This window comes from Nipponia nippon, unplaced genomic scaffold (assembly GCF_047370975.1).
Source record: "Nipponia nippon isolate SJK-2023a ecotype South Korea unplaced genomic scaffold, ASM4737097v1 scaffold_1, whole genome shotgun sequence".
NCBI lineage: Eukaryota > Metazoa > Chordata > Aves > Pelecaniformes > Threskiornithidae > Nipponia > Nipponia nippon.
The window spans coordinates 99,469,369-99,480,483 of record NW_028262290.1 but is presented as its reverse complement, the minus strand read 5'-3'; the positions used below and the strand labels follow the sequence as shown (position 1 = coordinate 99,480,483).

Here is an 11,115-nt window from a genome sequence, read left to right as displayed (position 1 = left end):
TCCATTCTCATTATGTTTTAGAAGTGACACTATCCGACTGTAGGGCCACTGGCACTATAACAGTACATACTTCAGCACACTTTGGTAGCAAACACACTGCAAGGCTTCTCCAGCTGAAACACCATCAGGAGCAACATCCCTTGAAGGCAACAGCTAAACACACTGAGTATTAGGTCAGCAAAACTGAAAACAATATACCAAAAAACAGATGAATTCCCCTCTCCCTACAGTGCTGAGAGCAGAGTGAGAGAGTTTAGGTGAACCTCAGATCCCCCAAGGGAGCAGATATCAATAGAAGTCTTTCCTTGATCTTTCCCATTGCATATCTCACTGTCCCCTACTGCCTCAGGCTCCCAGGGAGACAAAACCTCCAAATGGGAATGGATACAGTTACACCCTCATCTCAGACCCAACCAAGCAATGGGATGCTCAGACCCGACCAGGCAATGGGATGCTCAGACACACTCACATAGGGAAATCCAAGGGTTCCCATAGCAGCCTCCCCACTGGCCGTGGGGTTGAGGATGAGCAGCTGCTGGAGGCAGCAGGAATCTCTTGCCTCTCACAACAGGCAGCAGCACTGACTGCCACAAGCACATGCACTCATCTGGGCTTAAATTCAGTTTGTTCACCAAGACCCAGGAAAACTCAATTACTCACTAATTGGCCAGTCCTCGAGGCTTTCTCAAAGTCTGACATTTTGACACTGGTATGGATCTCAAGAAGGCAAGACAGCCAAATTACCAACTGTGCCTGCTAATGGATTGTGCTAATAAGCATCAGGAAAGATTTTTCATTTCTTTACTACATGGTACTACTAAGGAAAAGGACCAGGGGTGTCTCTTGCTCGGAGGCCTTACTCTAACCCTTCTGGGGAAACTTCCTGCAGCCTCAGTTTGAGAAGTCAGAGATCCTGCAATTTTGCCTTTTTGGATAAAACATGGGCACATCTGCAGGCAGGTGTGGACACTGGGCTGTTGCTGACAAGCTCTGCCACCGAGCAGCTATTCCAGCATCCTCGCCGAATTTTAAAGTGCATCTATTACTAGGTGCACCACTTGCTACCCCTGCTAAAGCTCAGATTAGGGAAAGGAATGACAAAAAATGATTTTTTTGTTGTTGTTGTTGAATATCACAGTACAGACTTGCAGCCTTGAGTTTGCCCATGGGACACCTGTGAGGCTCAGTGCGGCAGTGGCTGGAGACATCGCTCTCTGCGTAGGTGTTAACAAGCTGGGTTCTGGGCTGAGAAAGTCGGCCTGAGCGGTCCCATGCCAGAAGTAACCCATGGCACCAAATGGAACGTGTTTGCTTTGAAAAGTATGATTTTGTATGTGGTTTGGGGATTTTTTTGGTTTGTTTTTTTTAAATTCTGGGATATCCCTGGAAAGCTCTGTAGAAACACAAGGCTTTTTGGTATAATTTTCAGTGAGTTCTGGTTTCCAAAAACTAAAGTGTGTTGAGACTGGAAGGGCTGTAGAGCTTGAAAGAGAAAGGAGCCGCCCCGCAGGCACCGGGCTCAAAGGCTACTGGAAAATGTACTTGCATGGGCAATCCTTCTCCGAAGCCATCGATGCCTATAGAGGAGGAAACATCCCCAGGAGGAGTCACGGGCCCCACGGAGAAGCATGACAGAACGATTATAGGGTGGGCAGCATCACCCACGGGGTCACCCCAGAGCAAAAATGTCAACCCACTTGCTGGGAGACCAAAGGAGGAGTTTTACGAGGGTGGTGTGGGTGGTGGTTGTCAGACTGGATGGATGGATCAGGCTGAGGGTAGTGTTTAAGGCAGCACTCGCCCCCATGCAGAAGGGGGTGTGGGCGTGGGTGGGCGGGTGGCTGTTATACACACACAGGTTAAGAAGGTAAACAACATCTTTCATAACCCCAAAAAAATGAGGATTTTAAAATCCAGGGATTTGGTTACAAATAACCCTGAAATAAAAGGCTATCGAAGAAAGCTAATCTTCATGGCAAGTGCACGAACTGAGGGAAAAATTGTACATTGAAGCTGGGATCAGATCAAGTTTGAAGCCATTGACTTTTTTTTTTTTTTCCCCCCCAAAACTGGTCAGAAGATGTTTGGGTTGGCAGGAGTAGTGGCGAGTGCCAGTTCTCCACACACATGAAGGAAGTGAACTGAATGTGGTAATTAATTCCCATTTCTGCTGAAGAACAAGTGTACATGGAAGAAGACGTGACCGTACAGGAGTCGCGGGGCCTCTGGACTTTCTGCTCTGCTGAAAATTGCTCAGACTCACCTGATCTGGAATCTTACAAATTGGAGAGAAATTCAGAAATGTCAGATTTTTCTTGGATAAGATTGGTTGGGAGTTTTTTTTCCAAGTTGCCAGGTGAGGAGCCAGCAGTTCACTCGTCTACCAGGTGGGGAGCCGGGCAGTTTGCCCACCACCGGCAGCTGGTAGGCTGGCAGGACACCAGGCACGTTGGCTGCCAGCAGCTGGTGTCCATCACGAGTTGGACAGAATTGACACATTCCCATCGCAAAGCTGCTTCCTCAGTAATCAGCAAGATCCTCTGAAGGAAAAGCGCCGTGCTGGAAACACTCGGTCTGCTGCAATACGTCACCTATGTTACCGTGTGGACAGATGTGTTAGCACTGCTTTGTTGCACATTCACCGAACAAGACCAGAGCCTTGGCTGCAAAAAAAGTAAATAAATAAAGTGACTGTGTTTAAGTGGAATAACATCAGCGCTGAATTTACTCTGAGCAAACTGGCGGGGAAAAAGAAACGTACAGGCGTGACCGAAATTTTGAGCTGTAGGTGACGGCAATGACGTTGTGGCAAAGGCAACGCTAAGGTGAAAACAGCCTTCTAGCCGTTCTCCTCAACCCTCAAAACGTGTCCTCAGAGGCACAACTCTCGAGACCTTTCAGATAATCTATTGAGGTGAAAAGCCCCACAGGCGGCACGCTGGGTTTTCAAGGATGTGTCACCCAGGTGGAAAACCCTACCTTCGGATGCTGAGTACTTGTAGCTAAGCTGGAAATATTTAAGAATAAACATCACCTTAATATGTGATGCTCAAAAGCACAGCTGTGACTGTGTCTCGTAAGCACTGCAGGATGTGGGTGTGTGAGAAAACTAAGGAGCACGTAGATCTGAAATTACATGGCAGGGTGTAGTGTTTTATCATGTCCTTTAGAAACGCAGCGCAGGAGGCCTAATTCTGCTGCAAGGACAGACAGGGTTGAGGGAGCAAGGGAGGAGAAAAGGGGCTCTGAAGCAACAGACTCTTCTTCACGCAGCCTCCAGTGCATCCCCCACCCACAGCCTGGGGTAGCTCCCGCTCCTCCAGGTTGCTCGTGGTACACCCCAGGTCATGGTCTCCACCAGGCTTTGCGAGGGGACAGATGGTAACTCTCCACCCTGCCTACAGAGAGCAAACACCACCACTGCTGTGGCACCTGCACGCCACTGCAGCAGCGCACAGGAGCTAACCCAGAGCCTGCCCCACTCTCTTTAGACAGACTTTCAATAAGAGTCAAGATTCTGATCTCATCTTTTCTATCCTCTTTTATCCTCAAAATTCCCATTAAGCACCCCACACGTGTTAGAATTCTTCCCATAAATTTTCTATGTTTGTCTTTTTAAAGGCAGTTAAGAATTACAACAAAATGAGACAACGGCTTTACACTAATTTTTTAATGTTGCACATACTGCATTTCATAACATTAAAAGAACAAAAAACCCAAAGTAAATCTTAAAGACAGAAAATAAATATATTTTTTATGAATATATGCAGAGAGAGTGCAAAAAATTGCATCTGTAAAATGTTTAAATGCTGAATCATACAACAAAAAATTTACAAAAGCACTTATTTCTTTATACGTGTCAGCTTTCCTCTTATAAACACAAAAATATTTTAACAAATCTTACAAAGATCAAACTCTTTTGCCCTTCACCAGGAGAGAAGTGGTGAAGAAAGTGTATTACTTGGAGGAAAAGAAAAAAACCCAGATAAACAAAATGTTAGCCTAAACACGTACCAGGGAAACAACATCTAGACGCTGAGGAGGAATTTACCCGGGGGCTGCAGTGCAGGAGACAAGCCCCCTGAAGAAGAAGGGCTGTCCCTGTGGAGAGGAACACAATTCCCCTTGCTGAGACCAAACTGCTCCTTGCCGTGCCACCCACCCCGCACAGCAATGAAGTGCCCTCTCCCCTGCTCCTCTCAAGCCAAGGCTTTATTTCAAACAAACGCGTCCGAAAGCAGCATCAGTCCAGCTGGGAGACCTTAAACTGAGAAGAGCTGGGAGCGCTGCAAATAGCCTGGCTAAACCCAGTGCCTCCATCTGCAACATGCAGAGCCGAGTACCTGCCCCAGACCAGGCAGGACAGGGGTCCACGACTGCTGCTGGTCCACATCAGTGCTCAGAAACGCACCCCGCTGCCAGACGCGGACGATTCGAATCGCACTTGTATTTATAATACACACTTTTTTCAGAAATAAGCTATGCTGGGGCAGTTCAGAGAATTCTCACAAGGTGTCCCTTGGCACCGGTGATGCCACCATCAGCGTGGTACGTAACAGTTCTGCTTTTCTTCATTCACAAGATTTGCTCATTAGGCAAAGCGAATGCTTAGACCAGCCCAGCTCCAAACAACTCATCTGAACTGAGGTTTCTTTGAAACTGAAACAGGCCAGTAGCAGAGACTGGAAAACGAAAGGAACAGAGATTTGCTGTGGCATTTGGGGAGTTTTGGGGGTGGGCAGGTAGCTATGGAAAGGGTCAGCTTGAGATAGGGCCCCTGATGAAACTCTGGGATACGCTCGCGCACGGCGAGATGGCCCATCACCACGGCTGCGGTGCAGCACCAGCCCGGCGCTACACGTGCTGTACAGCTGGCGGCACTCATGAAGCCGCCTGGATGAGTCCCTTGTGCACCGCATCCACTGCATGGACCCCAGCAAGCCGTAAAGCTCAGGCACCTTCCTGAAATTCAAGCAACTCACTGCACACGTGCTGCAGCATGGCACATTTTAACCTGTCTGGGATCTCCCGGCATGTGGCCACCAGAAGCTGCTGCTTCTGTTTGGACATCCAGAAGGCACAAGCAAATGACTGAAGTCCTTAATTTTCAGCCAAGAAAAGAGAAAGCCTTTTGGGCAGAAGGGGAAAGAATGAGATCGTGCTCTCTCAAAAGCTGGTGGACCTTGTCAACCAGTTTCATCTTGTATAGCCCAAACTGTGATGGTCAATAAAATTCATTGCTAGGAAACTACCTTTCCTAACAAAGAAACTTGCTTGATTCAAAGAACTAACTTGAGGGATCATAACAAAACCTCTGATATAACTAAAAAATAGCAGTAAACATTTACTGTGGACTGCACCAAATCACAGGAATTTACCTTGCCAGGAACAACACGGCCTTCTCAACAGGAAGCAGAAGAGGAAAGGCTTCCAGTATGAATGCAAGGAAAATAAATCTATCATGATAAAAGGCAATTGTACTTCAAAATTAATATTTTACAATTACTAATTATAAATTATATATGAATTGTATAAATTATAATTATAAATTATAAAAACACATTGGTTCTGAGTAACTTGAGTGCAGTGACACAAAACAGACCTTTGGGCTTCCTGTTCAGCAAAACCATTCAGCTCTCACTTCCCTACTTTACTAACTAGAGGACAAATAAAAATTAGACTGAAGTTTTCCAGAGTCTTAGCAGTAAGTTCACCTTCCAGCAGGCCACAGAAGAATCAACTCTCACTGTTCCAGGAGAGGTAAATTTTCACATCTTTATTGCCAGCCACATAAATTAGGGTCTGATCCTACACACTCATGTGTGAGAGATGTCTTACAACTGTTTTATAACTAGCACGCTCTGTTCAACTGTTTTAGTGTATTTTTTAAATTATCTTACTGTGTAAGTATACCCTAGAAAGCCTCCAGGGGGTTTGAATCCCCAAAATACGAAGCCATACAAGAGAAGCTTTTTTGATTTATATAATAAAAATATGTGTATAGGATGTACATTTTTTTTTTCCCAGCCCATTTCCAAAAAAGTCTGCTCAACAATAGAAGCATCTCTCCTGTGAAGCTCAAAAGCTGTAGGGCTCCTTTACCTATGAGCTCTAACACAGCAGTCCTTATTTAGGTCTTCCAAGACAACTTCTTAAGTCTGAATGACTTTTTCTAAACAAGCCAAGTCTGGAATTTCTACCTTTGGTCATTTATCTCAGCATCAGATTTCTTATTACAACCTGGGAGAAAATTGTTGGAAGCTTTTTATGCTCACACAAAGAAATCTACTAATTTTGCTCTAAGAATCTTTGGCCTGAGATAGAAGATGAAAAATAGGATCATAAAAGGAATTTGTTTGAGAAAGATGAGAGTAACTGGGAGAAGGAGATTACAGTGCAAAACCAATTTCATTTTTAAAGCGGCAGGCACTACAGCACAACCACCCATTGCGGTACCAGAGAAGAGAGCAGCCAAAAGTTGATTTCGTTGTCCCATTGTGGAAATGCAGTTGATTTCTGTCCACTTATATATCTTCAAGCAAATATGAAGGTAATATCCAGTTTTTCTTAGTTCATTCAAGTAAAAATTATGTACATTTTAAACTTATCTTTGGACTTTATGCTATGTTACTGGACAGACAACAGAATGTAGCATTTAGCATCATTAAAGCACTGTAGAAACATTAATTACTGATACCCCTCATGCCCTTCTTTGGGGTAAGTAACCCCATGCACCATTAATAAATCATCAATTACTGAACAGCAGCATTGACCATCTCCCATAGTTCTAGAATAAATACCGCAGGGAAGTACTTATGCTAGAGCATGACAAATATTTTCTATTTATTAACAGGTGGCTTTGGGAGCAGGTATCATCACCCTCATTTTAACACAAGGACATGAGATGCTGAGTGGGATCCTCAGCTGTCTTTGACACAGCTCCAGTGACTGCCATGAAATTACAAAGTGATATGTGGTCATGGAGATGTGTGGACAGTTGCAGTAAAAATCCAGATTTCTAGCACTGGTCTCTAATTTTAGGATCTAATCTTTAAACACCTAGAGCCCAGTCTTCAGAAGGACTGAATGCCCCTGGTTCAGAGGGAACAGAGTAGTTGCCACTTTTGTTCTCCAAGGGAGATGTCTGTGCACACTATCAATGTAATGTTACCAGCCTAAAAACCCCAAGGTCTCTCTCAGTGGTTAAAGGCCCCAGGGCAAATTGGTGATGGAGCCAGGGAGGGTGGTGTGCTGTAGATCCCAGCTCCTGCGCAGTACCCTGTCCTGCCACAGCCCTGAGCTCTCCCCCGGGTGCTACTCGCACACCAGCCACCTGCCACAGGGGAAAGAAGAGAGATGGTAAGAGCAGTGATGCCTGGTAGTAACATGCACCACATCAGATGGATGGAGTTCAAGAGGGTGGATTTACAGATACATTGATTTAGAAGAGTCACAAGTAGTTGGAGTCTTGTTTTTCTTTCTTTCTCCCTAATTTCTGTTAGTATTATTTGTCATGCTTTCAATAAATCTCTTAAAAAGTGACTTTAATATTTTTTTACAAAGTTAAAAAAAAAAAAAACAAACCCCAAACCCAACACTTTAAAAAGGTTCTTGCTAAAATGGCTCTCTGGAAGCTCTGTGAGCATGACCAGTTGGTGCAAAATAGCCGCCTTCTGGAAAACAAGGCAACAGGGCCCTACTGCTCCCAGCACTTCAGCACAGGTACCGCTCTACTCAGCAAAGTAAGTGCATCTTCATGTGCTGGCCAGGTCAGGGTCTACTTAATGCATGTGCTCAAGTATCCCCATGCAATGAGAAGCCAGGATACATGATGCACTGGACACAGCCTTTTAAAGACAATCATCTTTGTAAGACTTCTATTTTAAGCTCTAAAGCATTTCTAGCGCTTCTTTCTCGGTCAATTTGTTGCATCTACACAGCCAAAGGAAGGTATGCCTGTAGCTCAGGCTCTCCTTATCCAGCATTTATGCAAAGACCCCCAGCTAAAGCCTGAGCCACTGCTACCGATCTGCATACAGGCTCCTTGGATGCCTGGACTGGCATTCTGACTGTCAAGTTGTGCTAAAACCTGCATACTGAATTTCTACCACTTTTGGTACCCCCACCAGGCACCTAAACTGGCACTGGCAATAAAATGTGCACATGGAAAAGGCACACCTTCCTTCTGCTCTGTAGGTATTAGCCTGTGAAAGAAGTTACCCCACACTCAAACTGAGGAGTTAAAAATAAACTGAATAGTGTTGTTTTCCCAGACTTTACAGCTATGCGCGTGCTTTTATAAAGTATTATCCTTCAAACCATTTAAACAAATTCCCACTCTATGCAGAGATCTGCATTAACTTTACACAACTTCTAAAGAACCGAAAAAAGTCAAATTCGTATTACAATACAAATGGTGATCTTGCGTCCATTAGTGTATTCTGGGCAAGACAACTGCCTTCAGTTGCATTTCTTTAACAGAGGAAAGAACTTGGCAGTTTCATTAACACAGCAGTATTAATGAAAAAAACATGAGACACCTTCATTCCATTAGGCATTTTAGCAAAAACAGGCCAAGGGAAAGAGGGAGAGGACAAGGAAAGAAACCAGACTGGCAGAGGGTGCACTGGACATAGGTAAGACCACAAAACATGAAAACCCTACAAATTTTAATGTGCAAAGGATATTGGTACATTGCAACGCTGGTTATGGTTAAAAAGACTGTACAGCTCCTACGTCTTTGTCCTTGAGGCTTTGTTAAATAAGACTCTCAACTGCAAGTTCATAAATAAAATGGAAATGACAGTAGTGCCATAAAAACATAGGTAGAAAAATAGTGGAAAGCCAAGAGCTGGACACTTTAATCTGTCACAAGTACCCCCAAGCACTACCATTACCGCTCTTAAAGAAAACACATATAGAAAACATTCTCTATTTATTATAAATGGCAGTTCCCTGCATTGCACTCTATTTACAATGTACTGACTACCTTTCTGCTTCCCTTCAAAGCTGTGGATGGAGAATAAATACAGCTTTTCACATTGGCGAGCACTGCCTGCCCTCCAGTCACAGCTGGTAGCAAAGTCAGACAGTATTTATAAAAGAAATCAATTAAAAAGTAACACAGACAATATCATTTAAGGCTTTTGTCCCTGCTAGTCTGCTCAACAGACTACACCTTCTTAAAGTAAGAACATCTACCGCTTCTGTTACAGTTTCCAGAGAGCAAAGTTAAACAAAAAGGTCACAATTACGGCTGCCAAGAAGGCCAAGTTCCTGAGGCTCGGCCAAACGCAACAGCAAAGACGCTCTTCGCAGCACTCTTCGGGTGCCTCGCACTGCGTGCACGGAGGAGGGCAGACCGGCGGAGGGTGAGCCTGACACAGCGCTCAGGCTGAGCATCTCATTTAAACCTTGCAGCCCTTACCGAAAGGGGTTTGGAATTACAACGGATTATATAGTGCAAACTCGTATCGATTCCCACAGATATAAAATGCACAGACGGGAGTCCAGAACAAAAGCCACCACCGGCCAGGGTTGTGAGGAGCACCAGCCTTAAGGAAACAAACTCCAGGGAGCAGAGTCTGATCTCAGCTACTCCTGAGTGAGCCTGGAGTAACTCCAGCTCTTCAGTGAGGTTTCAGTGAACTAATACAGGTGTAACTGATACCAGGGTCTGAATCAGTTTGGTGGTGAGGCACCAAATGAAAATGAAGGGTTCATTAAATGACAGCCTTTCAGATTTAGAGTAACTAAAAATTATCAGTAACAGAGTTTGTTAACCTTGAGCAGGACAGAAGAAATACCCACCAATGGATGGAGCTTACATTTACACAGCATTTCTCAAGTAGTCACTTCAGCAGGTCTGTAAGATTTTAAAGGAGGGTTTGGCTCAGCCTGGTCTGAGTAACTTTTTAATAGGGTTCTTGCTGCCACCCCATGTAAACTGTTGAAAAAATATACTGACTGCCTATAAAATAAATTGGTACATCCACGCGGCCACTCTATATACAACCAAGATCCCAAATACTGCACACAAAATAGGAACTGTATCATGGCCTTTATTAAAATATTAGCTTCATGGTGAGTTGGCTGCACCCATGTTACTGACAAAAGGCATGCCCAATGGCAGGGAAATATGCTCACTACTACTATTTCAAGGTAGAGCTGTTATTTTTTCAGATCAAACATGACGTATTTCTCAGGGTAGTCCAGTCTCTCAAAAGAGAGCCCGATCTTGGTTAGAAATAATTTTGTTGGTCTTACTTTTATAATTGAGATCAATAGTATAAATCAAATTGATTTCAATGCTGAAAGAAATGCCATGGCAGCCAGTTGACAGGAAACTGTCAAATATATTTTCTTAACAGTTTGTTACCTTTAACAGGACACAAGCTAGCAGGCAGAAGAACTTCATCAGGCTTTTCCCTCTCCCCCTTTTATAGAAGACCCAAAACTTTCTGAGAAATCTGAGCGTCACCGAGAACCAGCAGAAAGCATGACAGTAACAACTGGGTCTGCAAAGGCAGAGTAACAGTGCAGGATCAAGTCATGTGCAGCTGACGGAAGATAGTAAAGTTCTAGCAGTCTCAAAAGGTGGCTCATATTTAAGGGTATGAACTACTGAATGGTGTCCTGTTTTCCTTTTAGAAAGCAAAAACCTATACCATATGTACTGCACAATTATCTAAACTTTTCCCACACTGGGACTTGTTAGTGATAGAGTAGCCTGTAAAGAATAGGCACTTATCCCAAGAATTGGCAAAAAAGGGAGTATTATTTGGTAAGTATGGCACCAAAATACAACCATTGTGCTTTCTCACATACATATGCTGTACAGATGGAGGCTCAGACACAGAGTTTTACGTTGTTGGCGGGCTGTGTTTTTTCTTTTTGCTTCGGCAAGATTTGCAAATGCAGCAGATAATGCATGGAGATGCCACGAGCAGCAAGGGAGAGGTCACCAATGCTATGATACCTAGTCCAACCAGGATCCCCACAACCTGAAAGACATGGTGGGGAAAAATATGCATTTAGATAAGTGGAAAATAAAATACACGTGTGCATGCATAAGCACAGCAGAGGTCACCAAAAATAGATGAAAACATGAAAATA

At 44.1% G+C, this 11,115-nt stretch overlaps 1 protein-coding gene across 8 annotated transcripts in view; it reads right to left on the bottom strand.

Moving 5' to 3' along the window:
• Positions 1 to 1,784: 1,784 nt before the first annotated feature.
• The window catches only part of RNF144B (ring finger protein 144B), a 97,296-nt gene continuing 87,965 nt past the window's right edge, over positions 1,785 to 11,115 (bottom strand). For 7 of the 8 annotated variants that reach the window (XM_087764651.1, XM_087764626.1, XM_087764629.1 and 4 more), the window contains one exon: positions 8,921 to 11,003. In XM_087764651.1, the coding sequence (XP_087620777.1) occupies positions 10,863 to 11,003 (141 nt within the window). In that variant the 3' untranslated portion in view covers positions 8,921 to 10,862. Of the gene's footprint in view, positions 2,664 to 8,920; positions 11,004 to 11,115 lie in introns of those variants that run through there. The other variant, XM_087764617.1, reaches the window with a different exon arrangement.